General features: G+C 42.5%; 1 protein-coding gene across 5 annotated transcripts in view; it reads left to right on the top strand.

Annotated features, from left to right (window-relative positions):
• The first annotated feature begins 316 nt into the window (after positions 1 to 316).
• Positions 317 to 17,501, top strand: part of AHRR (aryl hydrocarbon receptor repressor) — a 78,891-nt gene continuing 61,706 nt past the window's right edge. Inside the window, exons 1-2 of one of the 5 annotated variants that reach the window (XM_015855104.3) lie at positions 343 to 720; positions 16,159 to 16,230. In XM_015855104.3, coding sequence (XP_015710590.2) covers positions 16,169 to 16,230 — 62 coding nt within the window. In that variant the 5' untranslated portion in view covers positions 343 to 720; positions 16,159 to 16,168. Of the gene's footprint in view, positions 721 to 761; positions 1,013 to 1,178; positions 1,276 to 3,333; positions 3,468 to 16,158; positions 16,231 to 17,501 lie in introns of those variants that run through there. The other 4 variants (XM_015855107.3, XM_032442575.2, XM_085539806.1 and 1 more) reach the window with 4 other exon arrangements.

A 17,501-nucleotide genomic window follows, 5' to 3' on the forward strand; every position in this document is an offset into this window, starting at 1 on the left:
GGCACTACATTTGCATGGTAAGTCAAGAAGTAAAAAGAAGCAAAGCTTCTCATGGGTGAAACACTGATTTGTAAAAGTGGAGTTTGATGCTTTCCTATTCCTATCCACTATTTCCCTATACTAACAGGGGGAAGTATAGTATCCTATTTCCTATTTCCTATCCACCTGTATTTTTACAATGGGACTTCTCCAGCAGGATTGACAAGGATATAGACCTCAGCCAAGTGGGGGGCTCTATGACCATCACGCTACCATCATATGGTGACCAGTGCAGGGCAGCGCTGATGTAGATGGTGGTGCCTCGCGGCCCTGCCTCCCCAGCAGCGCAGGGATGGGAACCGCTGCCGGGACGCAGCAGGGGAGCCGAGGGCCGGCCGAGCGCAGCAGCAACCAGCGCGGCAGCCCCGTCCCGACTCGCGGCCCCGACCGGCCGCCCTCCTCCGGTGCCGCCGCAGCGCCCTCTGCCGCCGTAGGGCCGCGAGGCTGCGGGCTGGGGATCGCGTGCGAGCGCGGAGCCGTCGGCTCGCCGTGTCACTCCGCCGCCAACCCGCCACCTGGATCACGAGGCGTGCGGCGGCCGAGCATCCTCCCCACCCCCGGCGCCCTCCGGCCCCGCCGCGGCGCCGCACCTCCGCCCCGGCACCGCCGCCGCTCCTCGACCGCTCCGCTCCGCACCGCTCCGGCCAAACTTTGCACCCCGACCGGCGGCGGGGACGCGGGGTAAGTGACGGCGGCCGGGCGGATCGCGTGGGGCGGGCGAGGCTTCGCGGGGAGCCGGGGCTACGCGCACCCCGTCCCCGTCCCGGGGTGCCGGTGCTCCCCGCGGGACGATCGCGGCCGTTCCTCCGCAGCGAGCACCGAGCGGCCGCGCACCTCCCACGCCGACGCCCCGGGAGGTGCCCCGCTGCTCGCGGCCCCGCGGCGGGGATGCCCCGGGCGCCGCGTCGGCGTCCCGAACGCTGAAACTCGGGCTCCTTCGTTCCTTGAGCCGGTGCCTCGAGAGCGGTTCGGGGTAAGGGCAAGAGAAGGAAAGTTTCCCCGGGCCGCCCCGAGTCCCAGCTCGCTCACCTGGCGCAGAGCTCGCGGGTCGGGCAGCGCGTCCCCTAAAAATGAGTCGTTTCGGTTGCGTATAGATGAAGAGCTAACGGTTCCCTCGGTGTTTCGGTTTGACGTACGAAAGCGGTGTAGGAAGGATGAAGCTTGTGTACGATCTCCGGGGCTTTTTCTGACTTTGTGTTAGTTTGTTCGGTGAGCGAGAATTTTGTGCGTCTTCGGGTGAGTTTGGAGCTTGGTGTATTTGTTGGAGAAAAAGCAGAGGTGTCATAAAACCAAGTCATAGCACATCAAACACTTGTTCTTTCTGAAGACGGGCGCAAACAGTGTTTGTGCATCATTTGGTCAGCTTTTAGGAGATGGACTAAAGAACAAAAAAACAACATAAATGAAAAACCCATGGAAATGCTTGATGCTCTTTGGTAGTTGGAGGCTTCCGAAAGACGAGCGGGACAGGATTTAAATAAAACTGATCTGTTTGGGCTCAGGAGTCGTCTGTCGAGAAGTGTGTTGATGCACATCTGTTTGCACTAGCTAAAATAAAACAGTTCTCCGTTAGGAACCGTGGAGTGCTGCTATTCGGGGCTAAGGCTTTCAGCGTTACGCTTAGTCAAGGCATGTAGCGACCAACGAGATCAGACCCACTTGCAGGACACTCTGTTAATTTGCAACCAGGAGCAAGAATGCATTTCCTTGAGAAAAAAAATTAATAATGATAAAGTACCTAAATACTGTGGATATAGAGAAAGAGAAGGAATTGCTGGTTGGTGTTCATGACTTTCTCGGTGTTGGTGAGACAGCCCTCGCTGCTCTCTGTCTGTGTCTCCGTGATTTTAGGCTGGTGGCTGTGCAGTGCATTTGGTAGCCGGCTGTAGGAGCGTGTTTGGGTTCTCTCTGGGCTGGAGAAGAGGACTGGCTCCTGGAGGCTGTCTTGGGACAGCATGTAAACCCCTCACTCTCAGCCTGAGCACGCTGTGGAGATGCGTGCCGATGGGGTATCGAGGGAAGGAATGAATGCCTGTACGTGGAAAGCCCGGGTTTGGTATTTTTAGTCCAAACAAGCCATGGAAGGGAGAGGTTCTTCATTACCTCGGCTTTCCATCGATTCAGATTTCTGCCCAGGAGCCGTGATGAGGAAATGCATTGCTAGGCCCTGTGTGCAGTGGGGATGCTTGCAGAAAGCAGCCAGCTGTTCTGATATTGATTCATCGGCTTCAGTGTATAAACAGATTTGAACTCTACCGGGGAGGATTTAGTAGTCAGAAATGATTTTTCCATTAGGTTTGCCTTTCTGTAGGTGTATCTCAAATGCAGTAAGAGCTGTTCTGGTATCAGAAACTACGCATACGAAGTTGAACCAGAGCAAGGACTCAGTATGGCTTTTTCCATAGTGTTTTTACGGGGTTCTGTTTAAGCTGAGATCCCACGAAATATGGGGGCTCTGCTGTTGAATAACCAAAGTCCGGTGCCAAATCTTTCCTTAATATTCCTGGTAATTACTGCTGACTCATGCTGACATGTGAGTTCAATTAGCCCCACTTGGAATGTAAAGGATGTGGGAGTGTCCCTTTGTGCCCAGAGACAGCTAGGACAAAGCAGATTTTGGAAGAAAATTTAAGGAAAAGCCAAGTTTGGGTAGGAAGCGTCAGCCAAGATTTTTTTTGGTTTTATTTTTATTTTTTACAGTATGTTTGAATAACCAATAAAGTTGAGTCCCTGGGAGGGGATGAATTTGGATAACACGGGGTTGTCTTCACTATGGAATAACTAGAGTCCCAACTCAAACATTGCTTCTAGTTTGACTCATGTCCACACACACAAACTCGTCGCTGAAGAGTGGTGATGTTTTCAATTTGAGTTGCCTTACCCATGAGGAATAAGCTATATAGCTCAGATAACCACAATTCATCAGCTGCTAACTCGATCTGCCCGAGCAGCACAGCGTGGTCCGGCTTTTGATACATGGGGCAACTTGCGTGGCATGAGCTCTGGGCTTCTGCCTTGTGCTGGCAGAGTGATAACACTGTGGGCTCGGTGTGCTGGCTGTGAAATGAGCGACTGGATGCCCCCACACAACTGCTGTGTTTGTGGTCTTCACCATCCCCACCATAGCACTCAGCAAAGGAAGAACTCGCAGCACTCACAGGCACTCAGGATGGGGCAGCACTGCATGCAGATAAGAAAAGTAAGGATTGTCTTTACCCCAGAAACTCATACTTCAGGAGCATATTTGTGTAGTTCTGTTGCACCAGAAGTCCTACCAAGCTGCTGGCAGTCGCTTTGGATTTTGTTCAACTTGCCTTCAGAGCTGTGATCGTTGAGGTGTTTATAGCAGCTGGTGAATCACATGGACATGGGGAACACTGCATGGGTAACTGCAGAACTTCAGTAGATGGACTTAAAGGATTGTGCAGGTGGGATGGATAAAATGAATGTGTGGCAAATGTAATGTCAACTAAGTGCACCACAAATGCTTATGAACCCATGAGGGGCTTGGTGCCAATATGTGAGATATTCAATTCAGTGTAGGCAGTGTAGTGTCTCCTGACTCAGTTACAACCATTAGGTGCACAGGTGTGCAGCTACAATAACAAGAAATACGGTATACCTCTTTTACCATTGTTTTCCAAACTGCACTGTGGGTCTTTCTCTCTGGTAGATGCAGCAGCAGGGCAAGTGAGAGATGGCAGTGCATCATTCTGCCAGACAATAGTCCATAGCCATGTGTGTCAGTAGGAAACCTTTTACATGTGTGTGTAGGAGCAAACCATCAAGCATGCAGTCAGATTATGAGATTGCTTTGGATTGGACAGGACTGTCTATAGTTTTGAATCAAGGCTGCATTTGCGGACACCAAGTAAGTAATTAGTATGATGCAGCCTATTACAGCTGAGGCTGCAGAACACATTATTTGCAATGGCTGTGTTTGAGTTGTCCTGTGACTGCAGTGGTACCTGGTGCACTGGAGGTATTGCTCTGTATTCTACAGAAATATCTGTGCATGCATTAAAGACATAAAATGTTTATTCCTTACTCTTGAACTTTATTTGTATTGATGCCAAACGGTGGTCATTCCGATAGGTTTAACTTGCTGAAAATGTGCGCTAACATAAAATCAAATTTTGTCACTCATTAAAACTGTAAAAATCCATTGTTAGCAGATTTCTTCCTTTGTAACACTGGAGCTGAGGTAGCGTGAAGCTGAATATGTGGCAGTTTTGGGGTCATTGTCTTGCCTTCCTGGGAGTAGCTTGCTGCATTTTGTAGTATGCTCATCCCTGGGAGCCGTGATCCCGAGGAGTCTCTCAAACTGTTTCCTTTGTGGAAGCTCCAAATATTATGCTCTCACCTCATAGCTGTGGCAGCCTTGTTTGTAAAGTGGGCTGTTCTTGGTTTCATTGTCTTTCATAAGGATTTGTTCCTCCAGCGTGTGTTTTTCTGGTGTCTGAGAATTCCTGGGCAGTTTGAGTCTTCATCCCTGCAGCCACAGTGAGGAATCTTCCACATAGAGTTTTTTAATTGTTTCAGACCTTTCCTAGATAAGCTTGTTCTGTGTTTGAAGAGAGATTGTCATTTAGGGTCAGACCAAAGTATCTGAGCAGCAAGTCATAGTGGTTGAGATTCTACAGGGAACTCTTTGAAGCTCAGATCTGTTCCTTCTCCAGATCGCTCAGCCTGCAGGTATCACCAGGTTGAAATGGGTTTGGAGCACCTTGTTTTTGACAATACTCATATTTGGAGTGATTTTGACTAAGTAACAACCTCCAGAAAACCAAGCAGGGTGGAATGCTGTGAAGTCAGGGATAATCATTTACTTGAGTGCAGTATGGAGAATGGCTGACTAGGCAACATGTACTAAGGAGAAAAGAATGTGGAAGTTTGATGGATCCCAAACTAGACACGAATCAGTAACATTGCACTGTTGTGAAAATACTAGATGGAACAATGGAGTTTGAAAACAAGAGTGTTTTTATAGATCCAAGACAAATCCTTACCCTTATTCAGCCCAGGTGGGACCTTAGCTGGAGTATTATGTTCGCTTGGGTTCATGGTACTTGAAGACAGTTGCAGACCAAATTAAGAGTCCAGCGGAGAGCAACAGAAATAATTGGATAACTAGAAAACATAAGAGATCTTTATAAATATAGAGTTGGTTGCAAAGTTATTTGAACTTAAACTGTTAGATTTGTGTCAACTAGGACAAGAAATGATGGTCCCTTATAGTGAAGGAAGTTTAGGTGCATATGATTAGGGAAAAAAAAAAAGAAGTGATTTTAGTAATAGCTAATCTCTGGGGTTCTTAGTAACGTTCCTTAAGCGTAGGCAGCTCTTGAGAGGGGTTTAGCAATTGTGTTGCAAGAATAGAGAAGACAGAGAAAGATGTAACACTTTTTTTTTCTCAATTGATTTAACTGGAGTAAAAACAGAGCAGGCTTTCATGCTCACAAGCTCTTTCTCAGATCTGAAACTTCGGAACGGCTTTCGAACAGCTGATTCTGTGTAAAACAAGGAAGGCGGCTCTGCAGGATCTCTCGAGGTCCTTTCAGGCCCATTTGCAAAGATGTAATGATTAACAAAATATTTCTATCTTGGGGTAGATCAACGTTCAGGGGCTGGGGAGGGGCGCTGTGCACTAATAGCAGATACAAGAGTTCTCCTCTGCTGTGCAGACCGAGAGATTCCCTAGAATTTTGAGTTAAAGGAAAATTCCCACTTACTACTTTTCAAGAGTGGATGAGAACTAGTAAAAATGAAAGTAGCCACCAAAATAGTTGTTAGGTGCCTCTCAATTGTAGCAAGTGCTTTATGACACATTATGTTACAGTAGTACATATCCACAGAATGCTTTCCTTTTTATTTTGAAAAAAAAAAGAAGTCTGGGCATTTGGAAGGCAAGAGGGCAAATTATATAAAATGAACTAGTTGCAATCATTAATTGGTTGCCAGAATTAAATTTACATCTTTAAAAATATCTAAAAATATATTACAATAAATTAACGAGCGCGTAGAAGGTACTACAGCTGGAGATATTAATGAGAGTCAGTTTGTCTATATTGATTACTTGAAAGTGGTAACAGGTATAATTAGCATTAGAGGATGAAGTTATTCTGCAGAGAACTTCAGAATGTGTTTAAACATACTTTTTTTTCCTCTGTGAATTTGTGTCTAAAACAGGAAAAATATTTGAAACAGAAAGTGCCACAAAGTGCCAGCAATCTAACAAAGGCAGGCAGGTAATGTTCAGAGATGTGTGAAAGAGAATAAGAGCAGATATGTTATGCTGCTGACAAAAGAGAAACACATGTTCCTGGGGAGGAAATCATACACATATATCCGTAGTTAAGGACCCGCAGTAAATTTGAGTATGTATCTATCTGGACGTGGTGCCTATTGCTCTCTTGTTGTAGCAGACCAAACTATCAAGCCTTTCAACCAGTATAACTTGTTCAGCTACTTTTATAATCTCAAAAGAGTAACAGCTACATCCATTTTTATTTTAACTTTTGTCTTCAGAATTTATATATGAAAGAACTGGAACTTCTGAGTTTTCGTTCTGATTTTTGTGTACTTCAGTAAACAAAAGGCAGAACTGAGCAAAATCTTGATGACTCAAATGCCAGCATGGCTATCAGTGTGTATGTCTAAACTCTGACCTGCTTCTTTCAAATGCTGCACTGTTTCTAACACTTAGCAAAAGCCTTTTAAAAGACTGAATTGCAGCCGTAACAATAGTAGTGATGCCAGTTTAAGCATCAAGCTAATACAGTTCACTCAGTTCCAGGAGAAAATACCACGTGTTTCATTTCAACTTTTCTCTGCACTCCCATTTTCTGTATTAAGGTTTGACAAAAAAAACAAAAAAACAAAAACACTTTCTTTTTCCTTCCTGAAAGTTCAAGGCATTTTTTCTTTCCTACATATCTTCATGTATCTAAGCTCTTTTGAACCTCTATTACATGGTGCTTGGCACTTCATCCTCTGCTTCTCCTTTTGTTAGACTGAATGACTGAGAAGGAGGAACAAAGAACAGCAAATCCAGGAAAAGAATGGGATTGCGTCTCCCCAACATGCTGATGGTTTCATCTAGGTTTATAAGTCATCTTTCTCCCTGCTCTCACGCTCCTACTCACGCACATTTCATAATAACTTTATAATGATAAAGATGTTACAGTTTGTCAGCATTAGGTCCAGTCTACTTCTGCTTCTTCTCCTGAGACCTTCCACTAAGCTTTTTCTTTCTGTGTCACAGGAGCTTCCTTGAATTTGGGCAGTGCTCTTCTCTGAGTCTGGGATGCTCCTTTCTATGTTGTTTCTCTGCCTGAAGTCAAATCTGTTGGTTTCCAGGTTTTGAGCTGCTCTGTATTATGACTTGTGTGCTGTGCTAGAGTGCAGCTAAGGCCTCTAAGGAGTCCTTTGTGGAAAAGAAGGAAGGAGTCAGAGAAATGACGGTATCATTACGGTGTATGGAAGTTTTCTTTGAAGGACTTGGGAATAGATATTGGCCCATGGGATCACCAGCTTTTTGGCTACTTTTTGACTCATTGATTTTGAGAAACAGTCCTTTCCCAATTAAAATACCATTTAAAACAGTGCAATTTTTGGCTTTACAGTAGGAAATTCCTAAAAACAGTTCCCAGCGTTGCTCCTTGTTTCACCTGGTCAGTCCTGTAGTTGGTCTATATGTAGCCTTCCTTTCTATAACTCAGTGTTTCCCATTGTACTGTTAGTATTTGCTCCCAGATTGCACCATGCTGCTAGGAATGCCAGGTAGCACAATATAAATAGCTTTATAATTTTTCACCTATTTCAAAGAGAACCTTAAAACCCAAGCTAACAGAGTCTGACAAAATGACAAGCAAGGGGTTAAAATGGGTGTCTGAGAAAGGAACATCAGGAAAACTTATAAACTTACAGGAGAGTTTGGAGGACCGGCATAGGTTAAGAATTCATGTCTTGCAACCTGTGATTAGTTCAGCATGGAATCATAGAATCATTTGGGTTGGAAGGGACCTTTAAGGTCATCCAGTTTCAACCCCCCTGCTATAGGCAGTGATACATCTCAGTAGGTCTACTGGGATGTTCAAACTAATGTGTCTTGTTGACTCCAGCATGGTGGCATATTGGTGCTAGAACATGTACCACCTTATGGTTCCTGAGCTGGGCATCAGGAAACACAATGCAAAAAGCAGCCAACTAAAAGCCATGTGCACCTGTTGTGATGGGTCCCATTCAAAGCGATGCTGTTGTTAGCTTGTATGGAGCTCTGTGTTGTCAGTCTAACGCTACCCTCAGAACTTGAGCTAGCCCTAGTTTAAGACAGCTAAACAGAGGTTCTGCTGCACTTACACATTCATGTCAGAAATATTTCACTGACCTACCTTAGTGGTCTTGGTCACATTTTCTCTGTAAATGATAGTTATGCTTCCACTGCCTCTGCTTTTCAGCCTCCACCAGACATAACTGAGGGATGGAGGTTTCAAAAATACTGTATTCCTGAGAGTTTAGAGGTAAAACATGGTACATTAATATTCCTATTAGGGGCAAGCCTGCAACGTGAGATTGAGTGTGTTGTTAATCATGAAATAATCTGTATGGATCCTAAATGCCCCATCTGTAATGAAACTGTTAATTGCTGCTCATACTTTATTATGCCAAGGGTATTTAAGCTCCTGTGGCAACCCAGTATACTCCTCTGATGTCCTGTGGCGAGGACAAATGGAGGACCTGATGGAAAGAGGTGGCACTTCACTAGCTGTGTAGGATTACTGTACCAGGCATATACACAAGATGATTTTTTGTGTGTGCTTTTAGGTGTGTTATGGCCCGTATTCTTCCTGAAGTAGCAGAATTCATTATTTGAATGTCTAAAATACACAGTACACCTAACCTCAGGCTGACTTATGATCTCCAGTCATTTCTTTTGCAGGACACCTACCTCTATGATGAGCGTTGCTTGGTGAGGTAGAAGTTCAATATTTTGCTTTTGTTGTCCTCATTCACCTCGTGGTCCCAGCTCCATACTAGATATCATTCAAACCCTGTTCTGAACTCAGTGCTGTTAATTCTGTCACAGCCTTTCCTGTGATAGTTGTAACTAAAATAGCTAAGTACATCAAAAGCACTGGATTGAGATCTGTAATAATGCCAAAACATATGGTCTTATTAGCAGATAAATCTGAAAGACGTATATCCATTTACTCAAGTCCAGGCCTTGAGGACCTAATTTTTCAGCAAACACAGTCTTTTGTGTTCTTTTGCTCAGAGCACAATCTTCAATGCCTTCAGCTGCAGCACTGAGTGCTCACTGTTTTTAGATATGAGACCATGGCTCCCACAAAATGAGGATTGACGCCTCTGCCATAATTGGGTTTAGTCATTTGCCCAGCATGGGGCAGACAGCATACCCTGCCCATTTGTGCTGAGTGGGGCAGGGGTCTGCTCTGTGTGCTGATTATGTTGTTCACATGCACTTGAGACATTTTCAGTGCTTGTCTCTGGGCTGCAGGAGCACACTGGGAAGGGAAGAACAGTGAGAGGGGAAGCCTGGCTCTGCCTGTGCTGTACCAAGGGGACACATGTAAAGAGCATGAGGATGGGAATGACCGTAGGAGGAATGATGGGGGTGACGTGCTGGGCTCAGACAGAAGCTATAGATAACTGTTAGACTGCAAGATGTCTCTGGAGTGCACACAAACTATTTGTCTTCAGAAGCTTGCAGACCAGTATGTATGTATGTATTTTCTTTGAAGGAAATTGAAAAGAGATTTTATGTATATTATGTCAGACAACATTTGCTGTGCTGTAAGCCCAACATATAGTCCATAGTATGTGCACAGGACTCTCAGGTGTTAACATAGCTTTTTATTAGTCAACTAATATTTGTAATGGCTCATCAGATTTATGAATTAACCTTCTTCCTCTTTCACTAGGGAGGAAACTGAGGCAGAAGAGTAGATTTTAGGGTCAGAAAGAGCCACCGTGATCAGCTGTTTCAGTCTCCTGTCTTATACAGACCATCAGACATCTTTAAACAAACACTTCACCATACAGGGCTCATGGTTTTCTTAAGGAAAAAAAAAATACTCAATGAAAAAAATTGCTTGGGGATGGAGAGCTCTCTACAGCCCTGGGTAAATTATTTTAATAGTTATCCACATTTATTTATAATTTGAATTTAATTAGCCTCAAATTCTGAAAATTGGATCTTGCTAGAATTAGCTTGATCTCTGTCACGAAATGTTTGTTTCTTACGTAATCTATTTGCTTACTGTGAGGAAGTTGTCTATTGCTGTTCTTCGTGACAACTCAAGCAATGTTTGCTCCCAGACTCAGGCTGCAGGGCTCTTTTCTCAGTGTTCAGTCATTTTTGTGTCTCTTCTCTCCATTTCTCTTAAAGTATGGCTGCTTCAACTGGACACTGTATTGCGTGCTATTTGCACAGATAATATATCCAAAGGCATTATATCATTGTCTCGTAACATGTGATGGTTAGTCAGTAGCAGTGCATTTGGCAGAAACGTGCTAATCACAGTTAATTTAGCGACAGTTCTACTCTGCCTGTTATATGTGTATCAAAACCTTGCCCCCCAGGCAGGTTTCCATCACCAACCTGCCTAATTTTTTGCCTGCTCATCTACTGGGATGTAGTAGCCACTCAATCATATATCGGCAGGTCTGTAGTTGCCACAGTGGCTGCTGTACTCTTGAGCTGTTGCGGGTGAAAGTCTTAAGGCAGAGCCGCTACTCCCAGGTAGCAGGAGGTCCTGTGGGTAAGCATGAGGCACTGTGGATGAGCTCAAGGACCTGAAGCAGCTGCTGTTCCCTCTTGGCTCTTGAAGCCACTCTGTGGTTGTGTGGTGAAACAGGGATAAGCGCAACTTCCCTGTTCCCAGGCTCTCTCTTCCAAACCAGTGCTTCTGCCTTGTGGTCTGTGTAGCCCTTTCATGTACTTTGTAACATTGACTACATAGTATGGGACTGCATTCAGACCAGGAAATGATTCATAACATTTAATGAAAGGAGAGGCCATTGGATAATGTAATTTGACCTCTTATAGCTACCTTTTATTTTATTTTTTTATTTTATTTATTTTTTCCCTGAGTATGCCTGTATACAGCCCACATACTCATATTTCATTTAAAAAGATAACTTCTATTATCTTAGGGAATAAGAGAAGTTTGTTGTAGGAAGGCATCTACTGGTGATTTCAAGGCAGCAGGGGATGGAGAATCCATTAAATCATTTGTACCTTGCTCCAGTATTTAAATACAAGGTTACAGACTATTGCCTTATTTCTTATTTGGATATATCTGGCTTCAGCTTTTATTCATAAGTACTTGTTATATTCTAAATTAAAATAATTCAGCACTGATGGCTTCCCCAGGAAAAAAAAGTACTTCACTTTATTCAAGTCACTAACTTTTTGTTATGTAAGCAGGCTGAACTTGTTCTATGCAAGGCAGTTTCTTCAGCCTGCGAGTATATTTTGTAGCTTCTTTCCTTGCCCTTTCCCATTTTTAACAGTATTTGAAAAACACTTCCATGGGAACTGTACGCACTGTTCCAGCAACAGTCTCATCTTATCTGTAAGCAGAGGTAAAATCACTTCACTTGGGTCAGCCACTGCATTAGCTGCCCTTGCGGCAGCTCTTTCCTGAGAGTTCAGAGTATATAGACTGTATTCATCTTTTTTTTCTACCTTGATCTCTAATTCCTTTCAAGAGTCACTGCCATTTCAGGATGCAGTCTCCACTCAGCAGCAATGACTTGCACTCCTAGTTCTGAGATGTGTTTGGCTGTCTTAAAAAGCATTGGAGATACACAGAAACAGACTTCTTAGGTGCCGTCTTAAGTGTTATTTAATGCTTAAGACCACTCTTCTGAATTTTTATCACTGATGGTTTTCTACTGAACCTTCATGCCTGTAAGGTCTTTATAAAGACCTTTTTGTTTAGCAGTGGTTTGTCAGCGATTACTTTTTTCTGTATCTTCCATTTAATTAATTCTTTGTCTACTTATACTGTGCTCCACAATACTAAATTCTGGCATTTCAAAATCAAAGTACTGTGCTGCTAAGTTAAATAATGTATCAGAAGAAGTAAATTCCTACATCAGACAGATTTGGTTACTTCTCAGTACATTTCCCTCCAAAGAGCCTGATATTCTATAGAACTCTACTCAGTGATGTTATTTGTCTTTTTTATCAGCTTTCCAGATCATTTTTTTCTTGGGATAAATGTCAGTCTCACCACCTGGATGTTTCCTTTCTCTAATACTGTTGTATAGCAGCTGTCTTTCAGACCTTTGGATTCCTTGGTGTTCAGGGATTGATTACAACTTAACAAAATCACTAATTAAAAGCATCTGATGTAAGCAAGTGAGTGGTCATGGCCCACATGTACTCTTTCCCAGCCTGGCTATTTGGTGCCTTTCACTCCTAGCTCTCCTGCTCCTGGAGCTCCTCAGCTGTGCAAGTTCCTCTCCTGTTGCTGTGGAGCAGAAGGTTGGGGCTGTGGCTTCTCCTTCTTCCTCTCAGACAGGGATGGAGCACGTGAGGGCTCTTAAGTGTTGTAAAGACAGAAAGAGGAAAGGAGGAGAAAGGAAAGAGCATGACTGTGCTGAGCAGCTGAGTGTTGCCCCCCCAGACTTCTCCTGTTTTTTGCTATGAGGCTGCTTTGCTCTGGGGAAGAAGCAGTGGAGATGTGGTGTGATGCTCCAGTGGTGGAGGGAAGAGTACCCAAGCCAGCAGAAAAGGACACAGTCCAGGCAGGACTGAAAATGTGATCTTTCTCTGTTTTTAGAAGAAACTAGTCTATGACTGCAGCTCAGCAACTTCAAAGTGCTGTTTTCAGCCATATTCAGCCATAAAATCATATGATTCTAGGATTTTTAGGACTCTTAGCCACGAAATTTCGGAGCTAGTCTTTATTCCAGTGCATTCATTCTAAAACTCATCTGCATACCACTGTTATTATCAGCGGTGTGTACATATCTGGGACGATGGTGCTCAGTTGCTGAGGCAGTGCTTCATGTTATGTTGCTGTGGTAACCCCTTGTCCTAATTCTGGAGAAATTTCCTATGGAATGCCTAAAGAACACATAGTTTATTCTTATTTGGTTCTTCATGTTTTCAGAAAGTAGAGAGTAGAGATACACCTATATTTCACTTTTCTCCATCTAGTAAGTACCGTGCTCAGTTCTGTGCATAACATTCATCAAAAAACTTGTGATACCTTTTCTTTTTAGCCTTGCAACTTGTAAGTTTTCCTTTGGACCTTTATCTTTCTCAAACAATGCTTTACACTTCATGAATTCTAGTTTACATTGTTTGCTATTTATTTCCTGATTTTCAGTTGTTTATATATTTGAGGTCATTTTAATTTATTTCTAGTTGCTTTCAGATATTACCAACTGACCAGAGTGGGTTTTAAAACACAATTGTCCTTTGGGAAAATTGAATAAAGTATTAACTTTCAGTTTTCAGTTGAATTATGGTGTCCAAGTCTTCCTCCTCCTTTTAATTTTATTCATAAAGGCAAGGGAAGGGAAGTCTAGCATGTGACACTGTTTTGAAACATAGACTGTGAGTCATAGATTCATATTATGAACGGGAAGGGCTCAAAAGACAATAATATTACAATATAAAGAAAGTATCTTTTAATGTAAAATCTCATAAGAAACTATAGCAAATCTCTCAGCATTTCTGCACTATTTCAGCTTCCCATTGGAGCAGAAAGCCCACCAGTGTAGACAAGTTCATTACAACTGGCAGGTTGTTGCAGAAGATAGGAGTCTGAACAAGCCTAAGCTAACTAGGTCTTTGGAGGTGATTAGAATGTTTTATCTAAGCAAAACACACTGGATAAGCTTACTTTCCTAACTTGCAGCAGTAGTTATTGCACTTCATCTGGTCCTTAATAGACTTGGTGAGGCAGTTCACGTATCTGATTTTAGATGAACTTCTTGTAGCAGTTTTCTGTGTTTTGGAAGAATTCTATACCTGATTCTTCACCAGGTGGAAAATAACTGGTGTTACCAGCATCAGCTGTAGTGAGGAGAGGGCAGCTACTGACCCATTTGTTTGCTATCATTTCTATTTTGCAGTATTTTAGAAGAAATTATAGAGGAAAGAGCAATTAATGTCCCGAGTTAGTTGTGAAGTAAAAATGAAATGTAGATTTAGACAGTGTCATCAAAGTATTTTGGTAGTCTTCTGCTAATAAAACAACTGAATTTTCAGATGAGGAAAACACAGTAGACCTAATTTATCTTACTTTAGTGAAGGATGCTGTGCTGCTGAAGACTAATACAAGAACTGAAAGGGTTGGTGGAAGGAACTGAATCAACAACACACACTGGAAAGAAGATGTCTGAGCAGGAGGGAAGCTACCAGCATTGTTCCTCAACTATAAGTTTGTAGACAATCTCATATTTACTAAAGGATTTCATATAAAACCAGGAGGGTAATAGTAACCTTAGTTGCTTGCACTGTCAATACAGAAGTGTATACCATTCTCATGTAATAAAAAGCAATTGCAGATTAATTGTATGAACGAGATGACCAGGCACTTGCAGACTGAAACTTAGATTTCCTTCACAAACTGTACATGAATTTGATGGAAGTTATGCATAAAGGCAGAGAACTGTGCATGTCAGGTGATGGTAGTGTGACTGCGAGCTGAAAGTTCAATAATGTCTATGAAAAAGGAGCGTGCTGTCAAACTAATATCAAGTGAGATAGTTCCTGTAAAGATCTAATTGTTTGTTGATATTTACATGGATATATGTGTTATAGATAGGTATGAAATACGGGTAGGCTTTATTAATATGCTGTACATGATTCTGTTTATTCCTGTTTTGGGCAGATTAATTGAAATGGTAAAAGAAAAGGATTCTAAGATGATGGCAAGAATAAGGAATTTGTAACACGAGAGGGGAATGAAACAGTCTGGGTTGTCCTAGAATAGAAAAATGAAGGCTGGCTGAAGACATGACTGATATTTAAAAATACGCCAATGAGTAAACACAATGGAGGAGGAAGAGCTATTTAAACCAAAAGACAATGTTGGCAGAAGAACAAATGGGCATAAAACGACCGTGAACAAATTTAAACTGGAAAGCAAAAGGTTTTTAGTTATCAGAAAGTTGTCTTTCAATGAAAGAGAAAACTCCTCTAAGTAGTTTCTAAAATGAAGTTCAGTGTGCCTATGATTTGCTTTGTATGACGTAGCTATCTTCAATAGCATGGGATTTGATTTAGTGAATAGAAGATCCCCTTGATTTCTCATCTTGCACAAAGCAGCAAATACTCTTGAGATATATTAATCTCTCAGGCAATGCACAGCCATTGTTGAACAGAGTACAGTGAGACTAAACTGCTCCTTCAGACAGAAAACCAAGAGACTTTGCTATTCGGCTAAACTCCAGAAGATTTGAGCAGACTGAACACAAAGGCTTGTTTTAGGCCTTGCAGTGCCTGTCATCCCCAAACAGAGCAACAGTTTTGTCTAAAAGTTGTCACCTTCATCAGCGCTGGGATATGGTCCTAGCGCTAACCACAGCGCTGTGTGCCGCTTCTTGAGCTGCCAACACATATGCTCTCAGTCTTTAAAAATGAGGGTGTGAGGACCTGGACAAATGCTAATTTGAATAATTGCTTCCTACTTGCCACAGTTTCAGTAATAGAAGACAATATTCCTGTGTATTTAAAAAGCTGTGAAATCCTCCCTGCAAAAGATGATGAGTAGTATTATTCATTCTTATTTGCTTAGCTGAATTTAAAAATGAGCCTAGAGGGAAAAAAAGAACATATTTTTGCATATCGAGTAAACAGGATGTATTTTTATACCATGTATAGTAAGCTTAATTTGAAAAAATGAAAATTGAATATAAACATCAATATTCTAATAACATTAAGGTAGGAAATTGGAATAAGCCCTAAGCTTCTATCTTAACTAATGCCACTGTTCTTTTTAGTGTTGTCGAATGCCACACTCCGGCAACAAACATTTTTCTCGGCTGAACTTTCTTGGTGCTGTCATTTTGTACAGTGCTACGAAACGCAGAAACCTCTGAACTAAGACACCTATTCCTTTTCTTTTTCAGCATCAAAACAATGATTCCTCCGGGGGAATGCCTCTATGCTGGGAGGAAAAGGAGGAAACCCATTCAGAAACAGTTAAGTATCACGTTGATTAGGAGACACTTGCACTTCCCTCCAAATGCATCTCCTAGAAATGAGGTAGGAGGAATCCAGTTCTCCCATACTCTGACGATCCAAGAGAGACCTAAGATCTTTTGCCATGGTGAGAAACCCAGGCTGCAGGCTGGTTCCAGTCTACATCTTGTACAATTGCTCTTATTCCAAAGACTTTGCAGAATCATTATTATGACACAATGCTCTCAGTCATATGGTCTGATTTTTGGGTGATCCTATCTGGAGACAGAAGTTGAATTCAGTGATCGTTATGGGTCCCTTCCAACTCAATGTATTCTATGATTCTTATACTCCAGAGAGGATGCTGCATGTGGGTCAGACTGTCCCTACCCACTGCTAGTTCATGTCCCAGAAGGAGTCCCGTAGCTATGGTGCCCACCACAGCATACTACAGAGCACAGTACTGTGAGGAGTGACAGGGGCAGCAGTTGTTTGTAGGCAGAAGATATTGATGGATTAATTGTCAGCTGGGCAGTTGGCTGGAGGGAGTGGCTGCTACCTCTGTGTGTCTGTGTTCCCTGCCTCCTGCTCAAGGAGCCTCTGGGGAAGCTGTGTGCTGAGTGGCACCAGTGTGCTGGTATGTTTCCCCTTCCCCCTTTCTTGGCTTAGCCTGGCTTGGGGCATCACTACATCCAGTAGATGTAAGTCTGGAAAGTGGGTCAGTTCAGCCAACTGAAAAAGCAGATTGGTGACTCATGTTTTACATAAAGAGGGCATCATTTTGAGCCACTATTTACCATAGAATCATTTTTATTCAAAGAAAATTGTGAGAAGAATTGTATGTGTGAAGGCAAAGCAGAAACAAAAACCACAACAGGAAGAAAAAGATACTTGAAATGCAGGGAAAAAAAGGTTGTTATCACTCAAATGCAAAATGATTTTGTCATAAACCACTTGAAAACAAAGTTTTTTGATATAATTATCTGACATCTTCTGTGTTATATTTGATTACATAGTTATGAAACACATTCATAGCGTGTAAAAATTATGAACTAGCGCTAACGGTCTTTGCAATTTAAGGATGAAAAGTTAATTAAAACAGATTTCTCTATTTGCATTTTCTCAGCGCTCCAAAAATAACCCTCTTGGCTTAAAATTGTATATATTGGTCTGAAGTCAAAAAGGAGTTTCTCTGAAAGTTTGGGTGAAATCTGTTCATTTTGTTTGGATTTTGGAAAGTATTTGCGCATGAACCACTTGTTGCCACTTAAAAAGATAGATATCTATATTT

Source organism: Coturnix japonica, chromosome 2 (genome assembly GCF_054131305.1).
Source record: "Coturnix japonica strain WE chromosome 2, WE-NBRP24, whole genome shotgun sequence".
NCBI lineage: Eukaryota > Metazoa > Chordata > Aves > Galliformes > Phasianidae > Coturnix > Coturnix japonica.